Source organism: Mesitornis unicolor, unplaced genomic scaffold, assembly GCF_000695765.1.
Source record: "Mesitornis unicolor isolate BGI_N332 unplaced genomic scaffold, ASM69576v1 scaffold12707, whole genome shotgun sequence".
Lineage (NCBI taxonomy): Eukaryota > Metazoa > Chordata > Aves > Mesitornithiformes > Mesitornithidae > Mesitornis > Mesitornis unicolor.
Window position 1 is genome coordinate 3,588 of NW_010197164.1, and position 9,016 is coordinate 12,603.

The 9,016-nt window shown below is 48.9% G+C and overlaps 1 protein-coding gene across 1 annotated transcript; it reads left to right on the forward strand.

Annotated features, from left to right (window-relative positions):
• Window positions 1-271: 271 nt before the first annotated feature.
• Window positions 272-7,359, forward strand: LOC104543984 (voltage-dependent T-type calcium channel subunit alpha-1H-like; the record flags this gene model as incomplete). Its single annotated transcript, XM_010188718.1, has 3 exons — window positions 272-364; window positions 2,275-3,067; window positions 6,947-7,359. Coding segments are annotated over 3 exons (1,299 nt in total), but the record flags the coding sequence as incomplete, so codon positions are not given.
• Between the last annotated feature and the right edge of the window lie 1,657 nt (window positions 7,360-9,016).

A 9,016-nucleotide genomic window follows, 5' to 3' on the forward strand; every position in this document is an offset into this window, starting at 1 on the left:
AGGAGCCTAAGGTAAAAGCCCAGATCTCTGCACGAAGAGGCTGGCCCAGAACCAGTGCTTCAGCTGTTTTATTGTCATGTTTTATCGTTTTAATCGTCCCAGACCGCTCCCTTGGTCACACATTGCTGCTGTCTTAAGCCAACTGGAGGGTCTGGATGGATCCTGCAAGATGCTGTGGGGTGATGAGTACCAGGCACTGTCAGAACATGGATGATTACTGACCTTTTGGTTGACTTTTGTTCTTACACTTTCTTTCTCTGTCTTCCTGTAGGTTATAACCCTGGAAGGATGGGTTGACATCATGTATTATGTGATGGATGCACATTCTTTTTACAATTTTATATATTTTATATTGCTTATAATAGTAAGTATGAACCGTGAGATGCTCCTCTTCTGTGTCCTTGTGGGGTAAAGTTGTTCCTTGGGCTTTTCACAGAGCAGAGCCAGCCAGGATTCAGAGTGGGACATCTTCCTCCTGCCATAAAGTGTAATGATGCAGATAGGGATTAGTGCTGTGAGGACAGATTATTGGCTACAATGGTCCTTTTTAGTGTCATATATGATGCGTGGTCACAGCTTGCCAAGCCATCTGGTCTTCCCTCCATCTTATTCTCCCAGCCTTGGTCTTACCACCTTGATGCACCCTGACTGTTGTGTCTTGGCCAAGCAACTGCTAATTGGAACCAAAATTGGAGAGGCTGTAGCTTTAGCTTCCTCAATGTGCCAGAGGACTCCTCGTTTCAATGAAGGGCCCCCAAACTATTGAATATCACCTGAGTCCTTTAAATAACAGTAATCATCTGAGGTCTTACGGTGCTGTAGTTCTTAAAACCAAAATATTACTCACTGTGGAGGTGCTGGAGGTTGCCTTCAGAAGCTGCCATTACCTCTTAGCAAGGTTCTGTTTTTACAGTGGGCACAGCCTTCTCCAATGGTCTATGCCTGTGGAAAAGTTAAACATTTAAGTCAGGAGGAGAGCAGAGGGAAAAGAGCCATGTAGATGTCATGCAGGACACGGGACAAGGGCACTTCAAAGTGCTTTTGTGGCTGGATATTCCTTATATATAACCCCATCCTCATCCATGGGGGTTTGAAGAAGTCAAGCCTTGGGAAGTCAAACCACAGCTCCCACCACCAGTGGGAAAGGCGTGGATCAGAGCAGGGTGAGTTTTCCCGTCACGGAGAGCATTCTGAAGCAGAGATTTTTGAGCCTTCAGCTCAAAAATGGCCCATACGTAGTAGACATTTACACTCTACTCTTTTGAGTCCTTCTGTACATATGGATCCTTGCAGAAAAGCCAAAAGGTGACTCATCTCCAAGTCACTCGGAGCTGGGAATGGCACCCTCGGTGCTTTATCCAGGCTGATATTACAGACTGGGGAATAGCGCTGCAAACCAATCTCCCAACGGCCTCTCCTGAGGATCCAGCAGACAATGATCCAGATTAAATCCATACGTTTCCCACTGAGCGCAGCACGGAGGTTTGGCCGTGTAGACAGTGGCACTTGGTTGACGTCAGTCCCTTTCACGCCTCAGGGTACTGATTCTCTGCTGGGAATATTTGACATTTTCCTCTGGCTGCTTTATGAACGCAAGTGGTGAAAAACCAGTTTGTGGACTCAACAGCTGAGGGAAGGATGTAGCCTTAAGTCACTTCACATTGTTGTCCTTGAGGCTTCATTTAGAAAAACTGGTATCACCCAAGAACACATCAGTTCAACCAGACGATAAATCGGGCCTTTCTAGGAGCACCGAATCTCCTGCAGATGCATTGCTCTCTGCCAGAGAGATGCAGGAGTACAAGGTCACAGATGCATGGACCTTGACTGTCACCCCCAAAATGATGGTGTCAAGTGATAGAGAAAGAGGCAGTTTCAGTACAGCACAAATTGGACTTGAGGCCATCTTTCCTTGCAGCTTGGCTGGGTGTTTCCTAGCGATCTGTTTTGTGGTACTCACTGATTGTGTTGTGTTTCATGCACCCTGCCTTAGTAGCAAATGTCATCGCTGTTGAGAGGAGGAAAGCGGTGAAGGCTATCGATAACAGCTTGCTTTGCCATTGCCACAATAATTTGACGAGGCTTAGGAGCAAATTTAGCAGCTCAGGCGCACGTTGACATCACATGTGGTGAGCAGACCCTGAGATTTGGCACGTTTGGAAATCTTGGGCTTTCGAAGAGCCGCACTTCAAGTCTAGCGAGCACTTGGTGGTGAAGAGCGTGTCTTGCATTGTAAGCAGTTCCTGCTAATCCCTTTCCCTGTGTTTTCTCCAGGTTGGTTCCTTCTTCATGATTAACTTGTGCCTGGTTGTGATAGCAACACAGTTTTCCGAAACGAAGCAGCGGGAGAACCAGCTGATGCAGGAGCAGCGGGCCCGCTACCTCTCCAACGACAGCACAATCGCCAGCTTCTCGGAGCCAGGGAGCTGCTACGAGGAGCTGCTCAAGTACATCTGCCACATCTTCAGGAAGGTGAAGCGGCGGACGATACGGCTGTACAATAACTGGCAGAGCAAGCGCCGGAAAAAAGTCAACCCCAACAGCACCACCAATGGGCAAAGCCACCGAGGCAAAAAGCGCATCACCTCCATCCACCACCTCATCCACCACCACCATCACCACCACCACCACCACTATCACATCAGCAACGGGAGCCCTCGGGGGCCGCGCTCCAACCCGGAGATCTGCGACCTGGAACTCAAGGTCATGAAACCTGGGAGCCAATTGATGCTTCCTCCTCCATCACCCAACTTGCAGAGCCCTGCTCCTCCTCCGGATTCGGAGTCTGTGCACAGCATCTACCACGCAGACTGTCACGTCGAAGGACCACAAGTGAACTGTAAGTCTTCCAATGCCCCCACGAGCATTAAACTGACTGCTGGACTCTCCAACCATGGCAACATGAACTATCCCACCATCCTGCCCTCTCCAACCAGCAAAGCGTTGGGAACTGTTCCAGTTCCCAAAGCAAAGAAGAACGGCAACTCGCCCGTGGCCATGGTTAACAGCCCTGTAAATCTGGGCACGGATTCTTATGGGAAGCTGCAGCAACTGGTAGGAGAGCATGGTAAGGATATACAAGCTGATATTTTTTGCTTAGAAAGACTGGGCAAAGGGGTTGTTTTGAGGTTTTTTACTGAGTTTTACTGCAGACTTGGAGCTCTGTTCAAGCTGAATGTATGAGGAACATCTTGGGAACTCTTTTGGACCTCTGTCCCATCCCTATCACAGAATCACAGAATCCCAGAACGTTAGGGATTGGAAGGGACCTCCAAAGCTCACCCAGTCCAATCCCCCTGCCGGAGCAGGAACACCCAGATGAGGTTACACAGGAAGGCGTCCAGGTGGGTTTTGAATGTCTGCAGAGAAGGAGACTCCACAACCTCTCTGGGCAGCCTGGGCCAGTGCTCTGTCACCCTCACTGAGAAGAAGTTTCTTCTCCAATTGAAATGGAACCTCCTGTGTTCCAGTTTGTGTCCGTTACCCCTTGTCCTATCATTGTTTGTTACCGAGAAGAGCCTGGCTCCATCCTCGTGACACTCACCCTTTAAATATTTATAACCATGAATGAGGTCTCCCCTCAGTCTCCTCTTCTGCAAACTAAAGAGCCCCAGCTCCCTCAGCCGCTCCTCATAAGGGAGATGCTCCACTCCCTTGATCATCTTTGTAGCCCTACGCTGGACTCTCTCCAGCAGTTCCCTGTCCTTCTTGAACTGAGGGACCCAGAACTGGACACAATATTCCAGATGCGGTCTCACCAGGGCAGAGTAGAGGGGCAGGAGAACCTCTCTCGACCTATCTGTACAGAGTGCAGCCACAGCAGTAGTGCACCAGCATTAGTTGGTGTGGTTTTGTCTCCCTTCGTATATAAATCAGCCACTGCTGGAGTAGTGATTCCATGCAACACTTAGGTTTCTATTTTGCAAAATGTTCCCAGTCCTCATGGCTGGATCTGAAGGCTGAAAAACAAGAGTCTTAAGCTCTCAAACAGTAGAAAGTCAAAAAGATCTAGCTTCTGTTTTTTAATCTCTTTAAACCAAACAAGTAATCTGTTTTTTTCAGTGCCCATGTTTTCCAAAACTGTTTATCTGCCCGTGCATGGACACAAATATTTATCCTAGTGATGCATGTGCTGCAAAAATACCAAGCCCGCCTTGGGGGTGGGTCACAGTAAAGGTTGCTTGCCACATAGGTTGGGTGGCTTGTCTTTGTTAATTTTATTTTTGTAAGTGACCATACAAAAGGGTGAAGTGGATTGTTTATCGAAATTGCCTTCGGCAGACGTTTCTGTACGTGTGGGAGCTTAGCAGGAGGGCAGCAGGGAGCAAGGTTAGTTGCGACGTTCTTCCGTTGTTAAGCAAGGGCTTTGTATGAATCACTGGTTCATCTTTAACCGTGCGAGTTAATGAAGGTTATTATGAGGAAGTGTATTTACCTTGAGATAAAAGCCCAGGCTCTGCAGAAGTCTGGGACTGGGAGAGCAAGGATGAACAGAAGAGCTGGTTTTGGAAGCTGGTGCTTAAGTGAGAGGTTTGGTTCTTCATGCGTGCAAGGGGATCTGTTGCTGGGATTCTTTTCAGGAGAAGGAAGCCCAATTTCCTAGTCCCAACTGTAACATCCCATGGCCACTTCAGTGTCTGAGAAGATTTTCATGTAGCCTGTGGTGGCTCTTTGAAAGCCAGCCGTTAAATGGAGATGCTATTAATAATGCAGTTATAGTATCCTTTTTTTAACAGAGGCATTTCAGCCCAGAGGATGCCAAAATGCTTTAAACAACTTTCCTGAAATTGTTTTTTGGCCATATCTAGGGGAAGGGGATGCCACGGGTCTCGGCTGGTGACCACCACCCTGAGGAACACAGGGACTGAAATGGAGAAGCAAATTGGCCAGGTCCATCTGGAGATGCTGTCACACAATGTGGCAGTGCCCAGCTCTTCCCCTCCCTGGTGCTGGCTCTTTCCAGGCCTTCCTTCCCTCTGCTGCCACACCAGCACAGATGAGTTAGATTCATTTCTGTACTTCTTCATACAGATGGGTGATGGATGTGTCTGCCAGGCTTCAGGAGGATCTTTAGGTGCCACAGAAGGTAGATCCTGAAGGTGTAGCTCTACCAGGCACAGCTCCCAACTCATATTTCTCCATCCCAGCCTGAACTCAGCAAAGGAGCTGTGTTAAATCCCTACCCTGTGCTCAGCGGGGAAGGTGAAACCCTCCTGGCCTCAGCCTCTCTGGGCAAAAAAAGAGTTACTTCACTTAATTCTCTCTCTGCTCTTACAAGTCAACAAGTGGAGTCTGTTCCCTGCAAGACTTGTGCAAGGAGAGCACACGAGTGATAATTGAGAGCATTAAGGAGGCATTAGCAGCCAGGGCACTCACAGCCCCAGCTGGAAACAAGGTTGGTGTCTGCTGGGAAAGATGCAATTGCGGGAGAGAGTATTCTCTTCCCTTCTTTTGTTGTGGAATTGAACAGCATAAAGTACAGCCTGTTCCTCCGTGTTCTCGTGCCCTGCAATGCTGGGAGGTTATTTTAGCAGGCAGCCAAGGAGACTCTGGTATTTTGAAGACATCTGCGGCGCCAGTATTTTTCATATAATTTTTAACACTTTGAGAGCATTAAAAGACGTCTGGCAAGCCCACTACCTCTGCTGTCAGTGCTACTGCGGCTGCGCTGCAGTCTTTTCTCATCAGACCAGTCCCAATCAGGAACACCGTGCTAATGTGCAGTACTGCACCAGTGCTGAGTTAGGGGGCAAATATTTTTGATCGGCCCTCTCCTGCAAGGCTGTTTTGAAGGCCAGTGGTATCTGAGGGACGTTCAGGCAAGTAAATATATTTTTTGATTTGTCACAATGCAGTTTTCAAGCTTTATTTTGTTCGGTGCTGGCTTCTCTTTAAAGATGTCCTCAAGTGTCAGCCAGGAGTGGCTGAAATCAGCAGCATTGCTGCTGGGTGAGCTCCAAGCTCCTGGGCCCTCAGCCAGGAGCATCCACTGCTTTTTGCTTGGTCTCCCCAAAACCTCTCCATGTGTCCCCATCCAACCTCCAGACAGGGGCATGTCATGGGGAAAACTGTCCCCTCACCTTATTTCTCTGAACAAGGCAAGTTTTCAATGATGCTTGAATGACATTTTGTAGGAAGGATCCTACTCTCACGGCATTACATTCCTGTTGGGTTTTTTCTGCCATTGCTATCTGGCTCCTAAATATGAGAAAACTAGAAATTTAGTTCCTAAATAAAAGGAAATAAAATCTGGCTCCTTTTCCACCTGAATCATCCTTGTTACGCTTGTCCGTATCATCTCCATACCCTGGCTCTGCGAGGGCAGCCAGCATTTCTCCTCACACCACCAAACATGTGGCAATGTGTTTGATTTTAAAACACCCTGAACACTCAGTCCTGGCCTCAAGCAAAGAATTCACCTGAGCTTTATTAAAGGCTGAAGGAGGGATGAAGGAGACTGAAGGGACTACGTGACTCTCCAAGCTGTGATCCGTGGTCTGTGGCCACCTTTGGTTCATTTCTCCCTCTCCCTTCTCATTAATAACTAAATGGAAGCGCTATCTAAATAGGGTGTAACAGCTTGGTAGTGCTCAGATCACCGCTAATGATGTTAGCCTGGTCAGATACAATAAAAAATAATTGAAAGAGAGAGGTGTGCCAGTCAGTCTTCCCCAAGCAGCAGAGCACAAAATGGCGGCCACGCTGTGTGGAGAGGCGGCCTCTTGGCCCCATGTCTATGGAGAGGGCTAGAGGGTGGGTGTGAGGGCTTGGGAAAGGGAAAAAATGATGCAAAGTAATTGCTGCTTGCTAAGATGAATGGCTAGAAGGCTGTGTTAGGGTATTACATTTATTTGAGGACGTGACCAGTGCCACCCGAGCAGGGACACGGGGCTGTCCGCCATGTTGAGGACGTGAGGTGGCTCATGGTGTCCATCTCCCCTTGCAGGTCTGCGGCGGACGCCCAGCCGGCTGTCAGGGCTGAGTGTGGCCTGCCCTCTGCCCAGCCCGCCGGGCTGCACGCTGACCTGCGAGCTGCAGGACTGTCCCTTCTGTGCCAGCCTCCTGGAAGACCCCGAGTTCGCATTCAGCGAGTCCGACAGCTGCGACTCCGACAGCAATGGCGTCTACGAGTTCACCCAGGACCTGCGGCACGGCGACCACAGAGACCAGCTCCAGCAGCAGCGGGGCAGGAGGAGGAAGAAGAAGAAAAAACCCAAGGAGAGGAACAAGGTGACCCGCCTGTGGAAGGCTTTCGGCAGCAAGCTGAAGAGGATCGTGGAGAGCAAGTACTTCAACCGGGGGATTATGATAGCCATTCTCATCAACACGCTGAGCATGGGCATCGAGTACCACGAGCAGGTGAGTGTGGGACTGGCCTGAAAAGCCCTCAGAGTCTGTGGTTTCAGATGCTCACGGCATGGTGGCGTGGGGTGACTCTGTGGAAGCCGTGCCAGAGGAGGAGCAAGTGGTTTTAATGTGAGTTGGAAGCACCCGCTGGGGCCGAGAGCCTGATCCTGCAGATTTGTGATGGGCAGGAGCACCCTTCTGTGTGCCAAAAGCCTCGGGAGGCGGCTGGTGGTGCTGCTGAGGTGTGGAGAGCTTAAATGTGTGTGTTAGGACCAAGAGCCTGACTGCTGGAGTTGTTTGCTGTGAATTATTCATCTATGTGTGAATTGTTCTGGTGGAAATACCCCTTTGGTCTCATGGTGGTGGTGCACAGGGGACCTTGTAGTGCAAATAACCCACGCAGAAGTTTCTTTGTTGATCCTGGACCTTTAAATAAAGACTTAAACTGTCAGGCAAGGCTAAAAGCAACAAAGAAGAAGAAAAAAAAAAAGTGTTTCTCCCTGAAGGCTCCGAAACCTTTAATTTGATCTCGTAGGGTGCAAGTAGGTCTTCCTTTTAAGTGTTTGGAGGGAGGAAAGAGAAATCGTGCTGTTCCCAGTATTAGTCTGAACATGGTGATGGCAGAAAGCAGTGCTGGCAGCTGAGGACAGCTTGTCCTTGTTGTTGGCTGATTGGGGCTTGAGGGGCTGTGCAAAGGGAGGTGAGTCATCTGAATATCTCCATTTGGTCACTCTGGGGTAAACTCTGCTTTTCTGGGCTTTTCTTTCTCAGAAAAACTGGTTACTTTCACTGTCTTCTCAAGACATGCTCTGAAATTTCTTGTGCTGTCTGTATCAGGTGCAGAAAATGGTTCCCAGCAAGGCCAGCAGACCCTCGTACAGGTTTTCTGAGAGGTGGATGGTCAAAGGTTCCTCTAGTGCTCCCCCAAAATCTCTACTGCAGGATCAGGACCAGAGCAAGGTTACTTATAAAGCTATTCCTCCTCTCTGCCTTCCTCTGCCTGCTCAGAAATGAGCAGAAAAGGCAGTCAGCAGTGCAGTACATCCAAAGGCAGGACGAGAGACTCTGCATTTCCTTCTCTGTCATTTCCCAGGGTTCAGTCCTGCTCAGGACCATGGCAAACAGTCCTTCAAAGTACTACTTCTTCATTTTCTCTCCACTTAAGTGCTTTAAACCCCCAAATTCTCTGCTATTTGAGGCATATTTTCTTTCGAAAAAGTGAATACTCGGCTCAAACACACGAACCTCAGCTGTACCACAACAAATTGCAGCGGAGAGCATCCAAAGCCAAGAAAGAAATAGCTGTCGCTGTCAGCTTTCTGTCTGACTGCTTGCTCCACAAGAAGTTTTAAAATTAGGAAATACACCTTGTCAGCCGCCTTTGAATGGACAATTCATTCCTCGCGGCGGCTGCGTTTCTGCATGGATACTCTTTTGTCAGGCGGATATGGCTCTGTCAGCCCTTGGATGTTGCCGTGACGGGTGCCGGGGGAAAACCTGAGGCAGGCTGCAGTGAGAAAGCTGAGGGAGCGCGCGGAGCCTCGCACGATCGCTCGTGTAAAGGTAAATTGTGATAATTACAGCCTTGCTGCTAATAAAGGAGAGCTGTAGCCGGCAGGTTTCTATTGGATTTTATCTTGTAAAAGATTTGCTTTCAACCGTCTCAAAG